At 41.7% G+C, this 16,816-nt stretch overlaps 1 protein-coding gene across 1 annotated transcript; it reads left to right on the top strand.

Moving 5' to 3' along the window:
* The first annotated feature begins 12,474 nt into the window (after window positions 1–12,474).
* Window positions 12,475–16,421, top strand: LOC137371758 (gamma-crystallin S-1-like). The gene is made up of 3 exons (XM_068034606.1): window positions 12,475–12,483; window positions 13,456–13,698; window positions 16,146–16,421. Exons 1-3 carry the CDS (start codon window positions 12,475–12,477, stop codon window positions 16,419–16,421), a joined length of 528 nt encoding a protein of 175 aa, XP_067890707.1.
* Window positions 16,422–16,816: the final 395 nt, after the last annotated feature.

The following is a 16,816-nucleotide window of genomic DNA, read 5'->3' as shown; positions in this document are numbered from 1 at the left end:
CAGGAGTCTAGGCAAAAAATTAGAGCCAGACTTTTCAGGACTGAAATTAGGAAACACTTCTTCACGCAAAGGGTGGTAGAAGTTTGGAACTCTTCTGCAAGTGGCAATTGATGGTAGATAATTTATTTTGAAACTGAGATTGATGGATTTTTGTTAACCAGGGATATTGAGACAGGTAGATGGAGTTAGGTCGCAGATCAGCCATGATCTCATTGAATAGCGGAACAGGCTCAAGGGGCTAAATGGTCTACTTCTGTTCCTATCTTCCTATGAAATCAAGCAGGCATGGCTGAAAGCAGCAGGAGTGTGGACCCTTGCTGATGGGTACAGTGCCGCAAGAGGTTCACTGCACCTCCATCAGGGCAGGAAAGGTGAGTGACATGCCATATTCAAGTGCCAATCCCTCATTCTGTTTTCTGCAGCCTTCTCCTGCACAGCTCTCCTCAGACCGATGAATCTTGCTCCTCCACCCATCCCTCTCTCTCAAGGCACCTCCTCACATCCTCATCTGAACATCCACCACTGATACTCACCCTCATCTCATTAACATCTCACGCCTGTTGCTCACAGTCGCCCTGCACAAATATTGTCCTTCCGTCCTTCAATACATTCTATTATTCATACTTGAACTCTCTGCTTTCTCTCCTTGTAAGAAAAGAGAGTGTAGCAAACCAGGGAGAATCAGAGAGGGGCTATTCCTCCAGTAATCACCATCCTGACCACTGTGGAGGATGATGCTCTGGAGATTTGCAGAGTGCTTGGCCATTGGAGATGGAAAGATGGGGGTCTGCCAGATATGGTTGACAGAATTAGATATCGACAGCCACATGGCATACAGCACTCACATATGTTAATTTGATGTCACCTGTAACTGAAATATGATGATCTGCACAATGAAGACTTGGAACCCTTTCAGCTTGTCAGTTCTAATTCATATCTTTCATCTCCTGCAGGTCCTTCAAGCATGACACAGGAGCTGGTGCAGGAAGAGGATGAGGACTACTCTATGGTGGTCACTTACTCTGAGGAAGCACCATCACAGGACTCATGTGCACCCTCCACCAGCTCAGATGCACACACCTCAGTGGGGCCTCCAAAATAGGTCATTAGGATGTCATCAGGTGAGCTACACATCACAAGTTCCAATACTGTTCTGCCCATTTTTGCCTGCTGCCTGCCACATTGTCTTCTCCCTTGTGTAGAATAGTATGACAAGAGTAAAAAACAAGCAATGGATGTCTCTGGAGGGATGGATTGTTGCGTGTTGGGGTTGTTTGTGCTGGGGTTTGGGTTGGGGAGAGGGAGCACTGTGGATTCAGAATTAGTGTGCCAGATGGCTGTACTGCCTTAAATTAACTGAAGTGGCCTGAATCAATCCGTCCCGGACATCCCTGGCAACTAAGTGAGCAGCTACAGATGCCCTTGCCACATCAGGCTCCTGCTCCTCCTCCGAAGATGCAAAGCGCTCAGCACCTTCCTCCTCCTGCAGCTCCAGTTCTCTCTGCTGCACCATGTTGTGCAAGGCACAGCATACCACTATTATTCTGGAAACCCCGCTGATGCATACTAAAAGGCAGCACCAGATCTGTCCAGGCACCTTAACCACATCTTCAGCATCCCAATTGCTAGCTCGATTACAACTCTTGTGCTCATGTAACTTCCGTTGTTCTTTCCTGGGCATCAGTTGCTCCTCAGCGGTGTCATTATCCATGTCTTTAGAGGGTAGCCCTTGGCTCCAAGGAGCTATCCGCTATCTCTGCTTCAAGGTGTGACTATCTGGGAGACTTGAATGGTGCAGAGTGAATGCATCATGGAAGCTCCCTTGGGTATCTTGCACAGACATGCATGATGATCTTTCATTGGGTGTAGATCAGCTGAACATTGATGGAGCGAAATCCCTTTCAGTTGATGAAAACTCTGGGTGATTGGCGGACACCCTGATTGCCACATGTATACAATCCATGACTCCTTGTACCTGTGGGAATCCAGTTGGAGCAACAAATCCGACGGCCCTCTTATTATGACTGCCCTCGTCAGTAGCAAAGTGCCTGTCCTGGCAAACATGGCACCCATCACCTGCGAGATGCACTTGTGGGCAGCCGACTGTGAGATTCGACAAATATCACCAGAAGTGAAGAAATTAAGAGCTCTGGTGACCTTGACAGCCACTGGCAATGCCTGCCCACCTGGGCCTCTTGCAAGGCGGTCTTGTTCCTGTACGCTGCAAATGTCAGCAACCAGCTGAAGAGAAAGTCTGCATCTCCAGAGGTACTGGTGCTCAGTCACATCCAGGAAGCTAATCCTCAGCCTATGTACCCTGCGTTGGGACTATCGCTTCCTGTGAGCTGGAGGTCTGTGCTCGTCCCCTCCATCCGTGGTTAACTAAAGAAGTTAAGGAAAGCATCAGACTTAAGGGAAAAGCATAGAATTGCGCAAAGATCAGTGGTAGGTCAGATGATTGGTCAGAATACAAAGAATAGCAGAGAATGACTCAAAGGTTAATCAGGAGAAGGAAATTAGAGTACGAGAGGAAGCTAGCTCGAAATGTAAAAATGGGTAGCATGAGTTTCTACAGCTATTTAAAAAGGAAATGAGTAGGTAAAGAGAGTGTTGGTCCTGTAGAAAATGAGAATGGGTAATTAATAGTAGATAATAAGGAAATGGCAGATGAAATGAACAAATATTTTGCTTCTGGCTTCACTACAGAGGATACAAAAAACATTCCAGTAATAGCTGTATATCAGGAGATGGAAGAAAGAGAGGAACTTGGTGAAATTACAATCACCAGGGAAGTGGTACTGAGCAAACTGATGGAACTGTGGGCTGAAAAGTCCCCAGGTCCTGATGGGCTTCAACCTAGGGTCTTAAAAGAGGTGGCTAATGAAGTAGTGGATGTGTTGGTGTTAATTTTGCAAAATTCGCTACATTCTGGAAAGTTCCATCAGACTGGAAAGTGGCAAATATAAAAATATAACCCCGCTATTCAAGAAGCGGGAGAGGCAGAAAACAGGTAACTAGGCCAGTTAGCTTGACGTCTGTCATGGGGAAGGTGTTAGAATCAATCATTAAGGAGGCTGTAGCTGGGCACTTAGAAAAACTCAAGCTAATTGGCAATAGTCAGCATGGTTTTGTGAAAGGGAAATCATGTTTATCCTATTTATTGAAGTTCTTCGAAGGAGTGCACTATGGATAAAAGGCAGCCCGTTGACGTACTGCACTTGGATTTCCAGAAGGCATTTGACAAGGTGCCACATAAAAGGTTATTGCACAAAGTAGGAGCTAATGGTGTAGTGGGTAGCACATTAGCATGGATAGAAGATTGGCTGGCTGGCAGAAAACAGAGTATGTGTAAATGGGTCCTTTTCTGATTGGTAGGATGTGACAAGTGGAGTCCTGCAGGGGTCTGTGCTGGGGTATCAACTTTTTACAATTTATATAAAGGACTTAGATTAAGGGAGTGATGGCATGGTGGCTAATTTTGCAGATGACACAAAGATAGGTAGGAAAGTATGTTGTGAAGAGAACATAAGGAGGTTGCATTCCAATATAGAGAGGTTGAGTGAGTGGGCAGAAATCTGGCAGATGGAGTATAATGTGGGAAAATGTGAAGTTGTTCACTTTGGCAGGAAGAATGAAAAAGCAGAGTTTTACTTAAACGGAGAATGATTGCAGAATTCCGAGGTGCAGAGGGATCTAGGTGTTCTAGTGCACGAGTCACAAAAGATGAGTGTGCAGTTACAACAAGTAATAAAGAAGGCTAATGGAATGTTATCCTTTATTACGAGAGGAATTGAAAATAAAAGTAAGGATGTTATGCTTCAGTTATACAGGGCATTAGTGAGACCACATCTCGAATACTGCGTGCAGCTTTGGTCTCCCTATTTAAGGAAGGATGTAAATGCGCTGGAGGCGGTTCAGAGGAAGTTGACTAGATTGATACCTGGTATGAGCGGGTTGTCTGATGAGGAAAGGTTGGACAGACTGTTTGTTTTCACTGGACTTCAGAAGAGTGAGGGGAGATTTGATTGAAGTATACAAGATCCTGAACGGTCTTGACAAGATTGATGTGGAAAGGATGTTTCCTCTTGTGGGCGAGTCCAGAACTAGGGGGCACTGTTTTAAAATTAGATGTTGCCCTTTTAGGACAAAGATGAGGAGAAATTTTTTCTCTCAATGGGTTGTGCAACTTTGGAACTCTCTGCCTCAGAAGGTGGCGGAGGCAGAATCATTGAATATTTTTAAGACGGAGGTAGATAGATTCTTGTTAGGCAAAAGAATAAAAGGTTATTGGGGGTAGATGGGGGTGTGGAATTCGAGACATAAACAGATCAGCCATGATCTTATTGAATGGTGGAGCAGGCTCGAGGGGCCGAATGGCCTACTTCTGCTCCTAATTCATATGTTCATATGTGTAGCTACAGGAAGTTGAGGAGAGATCCTGCTGCTCCTGCTGGTACTGTTCTTGCTGCCATTAGGGTTATTGCTGCTGTTCCTCTTGTTTCTCATCTGAGGTCCAAGGTAGAGCTACATAAGTGGGTCTGATACTGATCTGAAGGTTGACAGCTAGGAAGTATAGATCAAAGGCAATAAACTCCAAGGTAGCAGAAATGACCTCCAAAAGCAGTGCAACACATTCTTAGATCAAGCACGGTGAACAAAAGCCTTTCACTAAGCAAGGAATCTGCTGTTATATCTCAGTATTTAACTATCAATTGCTCAGTCCTGTCAATTCCTGCTGTCCTCTCACCTTGTTTTACCTAGTGAGTTCCAGGAAGTCCAGGATACTTACGCACTCAGAATTAGTCAGAATCTGCAGTGAAAACATTTAAATGGCAAGCCTGCCTGTCCCATGGGGGTTTCCCACGCACTGCAGAATGCACTTGGACTAATGGTGGGTGTCGGTGGGTTCCTGCTGGCTTCCCAACATGGTGATTTAACCTGATGCCCACACAAATATCTACCCACCTTGGCAAGTTAAAATTCTCCCTATGAGTCAGTAGCACATTGGGCAGAGTATTTACCAACTGAGCTACTAAGAGGCTTGTTACATGTTGTCTTAACTTTTAAGGATACATCCAGTCATGTACTAAAGTCAATGAACATTTCTGCACACCATGATCTTTAAAGATGTGACAAAACCCTCCTCGTCTTCAAAGTGGCTGCCAGTAGCTATGGTTTGATCAGACATCAGAATGTCAGATCTTACATTGTACTGGCACAAGAACAATACAGACTATCCGTGCTTTCAAATTCTGCTCCCTTCTGGGCTGCCATGGATTGGAACATGCATGGTACAATAGACCAGGAATGTTAAATCAATTCATCTTCACGAATCAATGGAACAGACTTATTTTTACAAGGAATCTGAAGGACTTTGATCACTGAAGCATCTCCAGTTCCTTTCTCATGCAAAAACTAATCAACTTGAAGAATTTCTTAAACAGCAAAATTGCTAATTACTTTTCAAAGTATATATTTTAATGATCATATCTTACTTGAAGCTAGTCTTTGTAATACAATAGTATTACTACATTCAAACTTGGTTTACAAATTTGCATCAGAGGGAATAAAACTCAGTAATATCTCATAGATAAAATGGAAGAGAGGAAAAAGAGATAAATATTCATATTAGTTCAGTAAAGAAACATGTGAATGTTAGGATACTGTTATATCACCGATACCAGCAAAGCAAAACCAACAGACATAAATTAAACTGCTAGCTCCATATTACTCCATTTTAGAGTACTTCAGTGCTCAGAATACTTCTCTCTCTACAGATATTGTCTGACCTGCTGAGTATTTCCAGCACTTTGTTTTTTTAATTTCAGTTTACCTGGTGGCCTGGTCAAAATTTATCTCTCAATCAACATCATTAAAAACAGATGATCCAGTCATTTACCTCATTGCTTTTTTTGGGACCTTGCCATGTGCAAATTGGCTGTCATTGCCTACAAAATAACAGTGACCACATTTCAGAAGTACTTCATTGGCTGTGAAGAGCTTTGGGGCAGCCTGAGCTTTTGAAAGTTTATTGTACAAGTTCATTCAGGTTCCCTTTGTCTTTGAACATATACAGAGCTCTTCTTGGCAATGTCGAATTTTCCATTAAAATATAATGTTAACAGAGAGCTTGCAGGGCTATTTAAATATTTAAAACTTATATTAAACAGTTTCCAGGCAGTCCAACCAATGGCTTGAACTGGTGCAAAACTGGAGCGATGTGACACTTGCCTGATTTAGGTGGTCTGACACTGCTCAGGAAAAGTGATGAAAGAAAAATATTGTAGATGCTGGAAATCTGAAATAAAAACAAGAAAGGCTGGAAATACTCAGCAGGTCTGGCAGCATCTGTGGAGAAAGAAGCAGAGTTAACATTTCAGGTCAGGTCAGGTCAGGTCATAGACCTGAAATGTTAACTCTGCTTCTCTCTCCACAGATGCTGCCAGACCTGCTGAGTATTTCCAGCCTTTCTTGTTTTTATTTCAGGAAAAATGATGCCAATTGAACAGCTTCACCAAGTTAACTGTTAATTGGAAGCCAGACTAATTCATGTTGATGCAAAATATATAAGCTAACTGGCCTATTAATGAACAAAAGCAATAAGCTGAAAATAATTTATGCCTTTCCACTGACCCATTAGAAAGACTAAATTACTGTTAGTTACTGTGTAATAGGATTCATTAACCTCACTCTCCCCCATTTGTACAATTTCAAACCCTGGTCTCCTTTACAGCTGCATTCTTGATGTATTTGAATTTTTCTTTTACTACTTGATGAATGTATCAGACCTATTTTAAGATTTTGTATAATGAAAGTCTTGATCATTATGCTTTAAACCAAACTTTAATAATCATCCATAGATTCAAATAAATGTCACACTCATGATTACAGAAGGAGAAATGAAGGGAAAGCAATCTTGTTTGTAACATTTCAATTACCTGTGATATTTCAATTTGTCATTCACTTTATTGAGGAATTACAGCAAACCATTTTATACTGAGCATTTGACTAATGATTTAATGATTGGAAAGTCACCCAATGCTGCTGGTTTGGTGATTTATTTTTATATAAATTTTAACAAGTTCAAGATTTAAATTCCAGAATATGAGGGGCAGATTTTGACTTTGTACGATGGTGTAAAATAGGTGAGAGCAAATTGTTTCACATCTCTCCAGAGTTTTATTCCCATTTTACACTACTGCACAAAGTTAAAATCTAGTCCTGAAAGTGCTGATTTATGTTGGCAATTGTAAAACATTTTTACTGTCAAGGAATATTTCAACATCTGAATGAAACAGCTAAATTAACAAATAAGGAAGGAATAACCAGCATTTTTAAAATCATACCAAGGAATTGGCTATGACATTGCCCACAGTCAGTTGATATGCATATAAAATTATTCTGAAGTGCAAGATGGCAACTGTGTTGGCAGAGACTTCAAAAACCCACTCTGCAGGGTCAATACACAGTGGCCATATCCTGCAATTATACCATCAGGAAAGCTGATGTAGCAAAATTAAATGGGAAATTTTGAAAAAGCAATTTACAGTGGTAAACCTTTTATTTCCAAAAATATACTTCCTTCATAAAATTTGTAAAAAAAATACATAACAAAACTATTCAAAATGGACATTTCAGAAAGTGCAATAAAGATCAGTTTCTTTCAATGCAGAACATGAGGTGCCTCACTACTCTTACCATTCCATTTTATATGCAATGTACATTTGTATTACATACCAAAAACATTCTCTGGTGCATACAACCCAAGAGGTTTTACACGGGTTCCAGCCCCTTAGTGTACTACGGCGGGAGGAGCTCACACGGTGGTCTTTTCCCATTGAGCCTTTGTGGTGGCTGCCGCAAGCTTTAGTGTGCCCTTCAGCATGTAGTCCTGGGCCTTGGAATGTGCGAATCTGCAACACTAGTTTGTGGACAACACTCTGTACTGGAAGCAGCACGTTTCGGGCAGACCAAAGTGCGTCTTTCCCCGAGTTGATGGTCCTCCAGCAGCAGTTGATGTTTATCCTGGTGTGCGTCCCTGGGAACAGCCCATAGAGCACATAGTCCAGCATTACAGAGCTGCTCGGGATGAACCTTGACAAAAACTATTGCATCTCTATCCAGACCTGCTTTTCAAAGGCACATTCCAGAAGGAGGTGGACAATGGTCTCTTCCCCACTGCAGCTGGCTTGAGGGCAGTTTGCGGAGGCAGTGAGACTCCAGGTGTACAGGAAGATCTGGTGGAGAGGGCCCTTCTTACCACCAGCCAAACAACATCTTGGTGCTTGTTTGAAAGTTCTGGCGATGAGGCATTCTGCCAAATGAGTTTTACAGTCTGCTCATGGAGCCATCTGACAGGATCCACAATCTCCTTTTCCTGCAGGGCCTCAAGGATGTGATGTGCAGACCACTGCCTGATGGACCTGTGGACAAATGTGTTTTTCTGCACAAGCTTTTCCATGAGGGACAGGTGGTGCGGCACAGTACAAGTGAATGGAGCATTCTGCGGCAACGTAGCCAGACCCATCCTTTGCAACACAGGGGCAAGTAGAACGTCAGCACATAGTGACACTTGGTGTTTGAATATTGGGGGTCTGCACACAGCTCAATGCAGCCACAGACAAAGGTGGCCATCAGGATGAGGGCAATGTTGGGTATGTTTTCTCTCCCTTTCTTGGTTTGAAATTCATGTCCCTGTGGACACAGTCCATTTTTGATCACAAGATAAAGCGAAAGATGACTTGGGTGACCGCCACAGCACAGGAGTGGAGTCTGGGCCAGACCAGTGCTATGTACAGTAACACCTAGAGTGCCTTGCACCTGATGACCAGGTTCTTACCCACAATGGAGAGAGAATGCTGCTCCCACATGCCCAATTTCTGTTACATCATGGTCACTCGGTACTTCCAATTTTTGGCGCACACCGCAGCCCCTCCGCCCCACATCCCCAGTGTTACGACCAAGGCGGGAGTAATGCACTGTCAATTCAGTCCCATTACTCCACAGGTCACAGCATATTATTAAAGTTTCCCACCAACCAGAAATTAGCCAAATTAAACACTTTGTTAACCCCCAGAATAAAATGCACCAAACCAGGTATCTTTCAACAACAAATTCAGAAGGCACTCAAAGTCTCCAGGCAAGATGATGAACAGTCTGCAATGGATAGGCGTTCAATACACTTCGGCTGCAGTAGGTGTCACACAGATCTTTCAACAAGGAGTGTAACAACAGGTCTATTTAGATTTTGAATCTAAAAACTATAGAAACTTTACTGAGAATTCCAGATCTCCCAGAAACACAATAGACAACAGAAAGTCACTCCTGAGGCAGAGACTAGAAGGAAAAAAGAATTTGCTGCCTCCAACAATGCAAAGATTCCTTTCCAGGGGTCTTTTCCTCTTTAGGCGACACACAGCCTGTAGGCCAATGTAGATTTTCTGCTGAGAGAGGGACAAAATCCTTCCTTCATAGAGAGCATGCTTTGCTGGTCTGCCAGATCAAACTGGTTCTAGCTAGTCTTTACACACAGTCAAGCTGATACAATACAGCATGTGACCACATTTCTGTTGCTGTTGCTTAGGAACAGGCTTGCATCTCACACACACTTTCCCAGAAAATATTAAAACTTATTTCAGTCTTAAAGGCACATAGACGCCCCCTTATTTTTTAAACAGAGATAAAAGACACTTCCATGACACCAGCACCTTTAGGTCATCTGACCTGATGGTAAAGGGGGCAAAGGATTGGTTGGTCCAGTTCAAATTCCTTTGACGTGATTTATTTTGGCTCCCGAGGCCAGTTAAAACTGGTTGCAGACGCTCATCAGTCTGCTAACTGACTGCTGATCTGACAAGAAGACGGCAATGTCATCCATGTACCTTGTCATCTTTGACCTGAGTGCCTCCGCTGTCTGGAATTGTCACCACTCTAATGCTCGTATCCTTCCTGATGGATTCAACAAAGGGTTCGATACAGCAAATGAACAAGACAGGGAAAAGGGGACAGTCCTGTCTGACTCCAGATTTGACCAAAAACTTTCCTGATTCCCACCCATTGATTGAGACTGCGCTATTGATGTTTATGTGGAGCAGTTGGATCAAATTGTGGATTCCCTCCTCAAACCCCATTTTAGAGAGCACATCCATCATGTAGGTGTGTGAAATCCTATCAAAGGCCTTTTCCTGCTCCAAGTTGATGAGGCAGGTGTCCAACTCCCTGGGCAATTGTATCCCTGCACAAAAGTGTGACCAAAGGTCGTAAAGCAGGAAGCAAACTTTGTGGACCACAAGCATGTACCTTGTTGTAGTACACTTTTAAGTGGGTGTGGTTATATTTTCAGCACATCTTGCTAGAGAGGAAATGATGTAACATATCATGTGACTGACTCTCACGCTTAGTCTGCTGCTGATCACCAGACATATACAGATGTTCTCTTGCAATGTAATGCCACCCTCAATAAAGGAACCCACTATTTAAGTGTCAACTGATCTCTGATGCATTGTTAGTGCCTTGATGTCTGAAATTTTAGTAAACACAAGGAAAAGAAAACACAACATACCCTTTATAAGGTTTTATAATAATATGCAGACAGATTTTGAAATGTTTTCTGTGGGGTGATCTCTATCTGTTCAGTTTTTCACCCATTTTTCCATTGCATAATTTGTCCTTGATTTGACAAACACCTTCACAATGTTCATTTTCCTAAAATAAACATTAAAATGTTTTCTAAGTCTTGTTTATTCAAGACTTCAACTTAACATAATGCTGTACCTGAAAAATTTACAATATTTGCATATCTCTTTAAATTACAACAATGGGCCCTGGGGAGTGTTGTTGAGCAGAGAGACCTTGGGTTGCAAGGACATAGTTCCCTGAAAGTGGCAACACAGGTAGACAGGGTGTTGAAGAAGGCGTCTGGCATGCTTGCCTTCATCGGCCGAGGCATTGAGTACAAGAGTTGGGACGTCATGTTACAGTTGTACATAATGTTGCTCAGGCCGCATTTGGAGTACTGTGTGCAGTTCTGGTCGCCGCACTGCAGGAAAGATGCGATTAAGCTAGAGAGGGTGCATAAAAGATTCACCAGGATGTTGCCTGGTTTGGAGGGCTTGAGTTATAAAGAGAGATTGGATAGGCTGGATCTGTTTTCCCTGGAGCAAAGGAGGCTGAGAGGGGACATGATAGAGGTATATAAAATTATGAGAGGCATAGATAGGATAGATAGCCAGAGTCTGTTTCTCATGGTAGGGGAGACTAACACCAGAGGGCACAGATTTAAGGTGAGAGGGAAGAGGTTTAAAGGGGATCAAAGGGGTAAATTTTTCACACAAAGAATAGTGGGTATCTGCAATGAGCTGCCTGAGGAGATGGTGGAGGCAGGAACAGTAGCGACATTTAAGAGGCATCTGGACAGGTACTTGAATGAGCAAGGCATTGAGGGATATGGAATTAATGCAGGCAGGTGGGATTAGTATAGATAGGCATTATGGTCGGCATGGACGCGGTGGGCCGAAGGGCCTGTTTCTATGCTATACGACTCTATGACTCTAATGCATTTGTCTGTTCCTGTAAATGATTGTCATATGACTTGCAAATTAGTCCAGAAAATACTGGAACCAGCTGATGTGCCATTTCCTGACCCTTTTTCCAATGTCAGGCATTTTGGCCAAGGCAGGTTCGGGGCTGGCAGAGCAGCCCATCCCAACAAAGTGGCCAGCCAAATAAGCTCATTAAGACCCTTGTTTTCCAGTCAGCCTCCAGTTTCCTGATGCAACTGTGAGGAAGGTCAACTACCTGGAGACAGGCACCCAGTGGCAAACAGAGGTGTCAGTAGTTCAGGCAGGCCTACAGGCCCTCCCTGCCTGCCTGGATGGGGGTACAACCATAGGCTGCCCTGTAAAAGGATTACCCCTCAAAGTGATGCCTGGCTGCTTTCTTTATTTTACAATTAATTTTTTTTTAAATTGGCTGAGAGGACACCTTCGTGTTGAAGCACCCTCTCAGTTACTTACCTTTTACAGCAGCTGTGAGCTCCTCTTAAGTTGAAAGGCCTCGGATTAGTCCTCCAGCTTCGTGAGCCTGCCCATCACCCTTAATTGGACAGGGTGCCAATTAGGGGGGGTGCCCTGATCAAAATTACAAATAGGCGACTGTTACCCCTGTGGGCAGATTCAGGACCCAGAAACAGTCCCCGCTCTTACTTCCCACCCATCAAAGCAAAAATTCAGCCATACTTTTTGAACAATTCAATTTCTACATCAATCAAGTTTGATTCCTATAATTGCCATTGTCTTCCGATTATTATAATAAATATACCTTCCAAATTTTAAAGATAGATTTATTGGAAATCACAGGAACTATATTGCTGATATACAGGAAAAACCAATATGAGCTATGCAATCAGACCTTTTTGTGCTATACTTCTGATAGCATTGGAGACAGTGCAAAAAGATTTACAAGAGTGATACCAGAATGGAAAAGGTACAACCATCAGGAAAGGTTGAACATGCTGGGGCCTTTTTCTCCAGAAAAAAGTAAACTGAGAGGTGGCCTGATAGAAAAATTGTGAAGAGGTTTGATAGTGTAGATTTAGAGATGTTTCCACTCCAAAACTTGGGGCCATAAATATAAGATGGTCATTAATACATCCTGTAAGGAATTCAGGAGAAACTTCTTTACTCAGAGAGTAGTGAGATCATGGAACTCACTACCAATTGGAGTGGTTGAGGCGATTAGCATAGCTACATTTAAGGGGAAGTTAGATATGTACATGAGGAAGATGGGAATAGAAGGATATATTGACAGGGTGGAATGAAGTAAGGTTGGAGGAGGCTCGAATGGAGCTTAAACACTGGCATAGGCCTGTTGGGGCGAATGGCCTGTTTCTGTACGGTAAAATTCCATGTGATACTATGAAACACACTATTTCTGGAGCATGATTCATTGTGTAATATTACCAAAATTACTGATTATACTTTCCTTGACATACTTATAAATTGCAAGTGTTCTGTTTTTGATAAAAAGGGATCTGTTTTTTTACGCATTTAATCTTTTTAAATAAACCATTTTTCATTTTCCTAATACTTATAGATCATCAATATGTTATTTTCAAATAGAAAAAACATTGTGTTTCTGGCGTGCCGTGGTAAATCCCCTGAACAAAGATCTAATACTTGGTCTATACTTTATGCATCAATAAGTTAAGTGAGTGCCAACAAAAAGTACAAGACCTCTCACGGAAGAATCTGCTGACTTGGAAAATGTTTTGAAATTCTTCAATGAAATAACAAATGTTGGATCTATAAAAGCCATGATCGCCAACTCCTGGCACACAACTATAGCTCTGACAGTGTCATCAAAATGGTTAAGGTAAAAATGATTTGCTTTCTGTGATATTTTGTTCTGTTAAATTAGTTATGCTTCAGCATAGCTAACTTATTTCTAATCCTGCAGGTCATCTTTTACGAGGACAGGAACTTCCAGGGTCGGCACTATGAGTGCAGTAGTGACTGTGCTGACCTGCACTCTTACTTCAGCCGCTGTAACTCCATCCGTGTTCTAAGTGACTGGTGGGTGGTGTATGAGAGACCCAATTACATGGGATACCAGTATGTTCTGACTAAGGGAGAATATCCTGACTACCAGCGCTGGATGGGATTCAATGACAATATCAGGTCATGTCGCACATATAGCTATGTAAGTGATCAATATGATTACTATTTGAAATTATTTAGCACCTTTATATGTTAAGTTATAATATTTCACTATCATCCCTTTTACTTTATTGACAAAAGCTACATTTTAATCTATGTAAGAAATGTACAGGCTTGTTAACTTCTCATCATTAATATGACTATAAAAAGCACGGAACAAGGAACACCATTCAAAATTAACTTGAGTTTTTTGCACATATTAATGAACTGAGGAACAGGGGGAAATATAGCCTACGCTCTTACAATGTCATTTAAGCCCCCCACTCCCACCAAAGCACAGAAGCCCAGTAAGCCTTATCAGAGAAATCTCTCATTCAGTTGAAGCAAGGACATCATGCTAAATATTTATAAATCACTGATTAAGTCTCAGCTTGAATATTGTGTCCACTTCCAGGAACCATGTTTTAGAAAGGATGTCAAGGCTGTGAAGAGAGTGCAGAGGAGATTTTCCAGAATGATAACAGGGATGAATAGCTTCATTTTTTCGGAAAGACTAGTGCAGCTGGGATTGTTCTCCTCAAAGCAGAGAAGGTTAAGGGAGATTGAACTGAGATGTTCGGAGTTATGAGATGTTTTGATAAAGTAAATAAGAAGAAACTATTTTCACTGGTGGATAGGTCAGTTATCAGAGGACAGAGATTTAAGGCAATAGAACCAGAGAGAAGATGGGGAGAATTTCTTTTATGCTGGAGTTGTTATGATCTGTAATGCACTGCCTGAAAGGATGGTGAAAGCAGATTCAAAAGTAACTTTGAAAAGGAAATTGGGTAAATGAAGAAGTATTACGAATTATTTACAGCACAGAAACAGGCCATTCAGTCCAACAGGTCCATAGTTAAGCGGCACATGAGCCTCCTCCTGCCCTTCTTCATCTGACCCTATATCCTTCTATTCTTACCTAGCTCCGCTTAAATGCATCTATGCTTTTTGACTCAACTGGTCCTTCTGGTAGTAAGTTCTACCTTCTAACCACTCTCTGTATAAATAAGTTCCACTTGAATTCCCTATTGGATTTATGAGTAGGTTTCTCAAATTTCCAGCCCCTAGCTCTGGTCTTGCCCTCAGGTGGAAATGTCTTTTCTACAATAAAACTATCAAACTCTTTCACAATCCTAAAGATCTCCATCAGGTCGCCCCTCAGTCTTCTTTATTCTAAAGTAAAGAGTCCCAGCCTTTTCAATCCATCCTGATAGTTGTAACATCTCAGTTCTGCTATCATCCAAGGAAATCTTTTAAGCACCTTGTCGAATACCTCTATGTCATTTATAAAATGGAGAACAGAACTGTTCACAGTCCAAGTGTAGTCTAACCAAGGTTCTATACAACTTGAACATATCTCCTCTGTTCAATTCTTTCCCTCCAGGAATGAACCCCAGTGTTTTGTTTATTTATTTAATGGCCTTAGTAACCAGAATCGCTGTTTTTATTCATTTATGTAACTGTACCCCCAGATCTCTCTGTTCCTCTACCACAGTCAGACACTTATTTCCCAAGGAGTATGTGGCCTCCTTATTCACCCTACCAAATGTACTTCACATTTATCTATACTGAAGTTCATTTGCCGATTGCATACCCATCCCGTAAGTTTACTATTGAAGTCTTGCCGAATTTTGTCGCAGTCCTCCTCTGTACTAACTATAACCTTCAATTTGGTGTCATCTATAAATTTTGAAATTGTACTTCCGATTGTCAAGTCCAAATTGTTTATGTGAATACTTGAAAACGTAAAAAATACAAGGCTGTGGGGAAAGAGCAGGGGAGTGGAACTAATTGGATATCTCTTTCAAAGAGATTGCCTCCTTCTGTGCGCTAAGATTGTATCTATTCCATATGAATCCCCATTCAGTGCTGAATTAGCTGATCTCAATTGGAGACACTTCAGCACTCTGGGCTTGGGGAGAGGGGGCAGGAACAAAGCTTGGCTGGGATTCCTACTCTTCATTATTATTTAGAAATCCCAACTAGCAGAGTAGTTGTGTGAAAATCGGAGGATTACAGGATCCAACTCAACTCTGATGGTCCCACTAGTCTGTTGGAACTCAATGATTAGGCTCCCACATGAATTTCCCACCATTCAGTTGAGGTATTCAAGGATGAGCATTGGATCTAGAGCCATACCCCAGTGAGACTCAGTGTCTTAGGGAATGCAGAAGAAACTAAATAGAAGAGGAAATGGGAACAAAAGTAACAAAAATAAATATTAGTTCTCCACTAATGCAATTTAGAAGTAACAGTGGAATTCAATTCAAGGTCCCCTTAATGTCTGCTGATGTTCCCTTACTTCATTGATGAGTGCTACGTTTTGGTGATCATCTGTGTGTCATTTCTGTTGAAAGGATATGTTATATTCAAGGATAATTAATCCACATAATTTGGATGAATTTATATTAGGTTAATATTGAATAATAAATAAACTGTTTCATCTCACAGGCAAGTGGGGCTTCATACAAAATAAAGGTTCACGAGAGGCCTGATTTTGGAGGACAGATGATGGAATTCATGGATGACTGTCCATCTGTCTATGATCGTTTCCACCATCATGACATTCACTCCTGCCATGTGATGGACGGTTACTGGATCTTCTATGAACATCCCAACTATAGAGGCCGACAGTACTTCCTGAGACCCGGTGAATACAGGAGATACAGTGACTGGGGGGCAATTGTGGCCACTGTCGGCTCCTTTCGTCGCATTGTGGACGTCTAAACTTCATGAGCATCCTTTAAGGAAAATGAATAGAAAATAAAAATTGTTTCAGCATTTACTTTACTGTCTAAGTTTTTTCTTATAAATACTGTTTATGCTTGTAAATTATCCTGTCTGAGAATTGGCATCATTTTAAAAAGAATGGGGTTATAAGAAATTTCAGGAGCTGCTGGAGGTGAACATTATTTACTTTCAAGTATTACTTCAAGGAAGCAATCCAGGTTTTCTCTACGACTCCTTGCCCAAAAGTAAAAAAAAGTTTCTTAAATCTTAAAATTTTTAACATCTAAAGTCATGAAATAATAAAAATGTAATCTCTTGTCACAAAAATCTAATGGCTCAAAGTACTCGACAGACTATTATCCATTAACTGCATGAGACCAGTAGCTAAAAGT

This window comes from Heterodontus francisci, chromosome 7 (genome assembly GCF_036365525.1).
Source record: "Heterodontus francisci isolate sHetFra1 chromosome 7, sHetFra1.hap1, whole genome shotgun sequence".
Lineage (NCBI taxonomy): Eukaryota > Metazoa > Chordata > Chondrichthyes > Heterodontiformes > Heterodontidae > Heterodontus > Heterodontus francisci.
Note: the sequence above shows the minus strand (reverse complement) of the source record. Positions and strands in the feature narration are given on the sequence as shown.

Excerpts from the sequence above, each read along its gene's own strand:
- LOC137371758 (XM_068034606.1), top strand. Across the intron at positions 13,699-16,145 it reads CATGTCGCACATATAGCTAT|GCAAGTGGGGCTTCATACAA; the intron begins GTAAGTGATCAA and ends TTCATCTCACAG.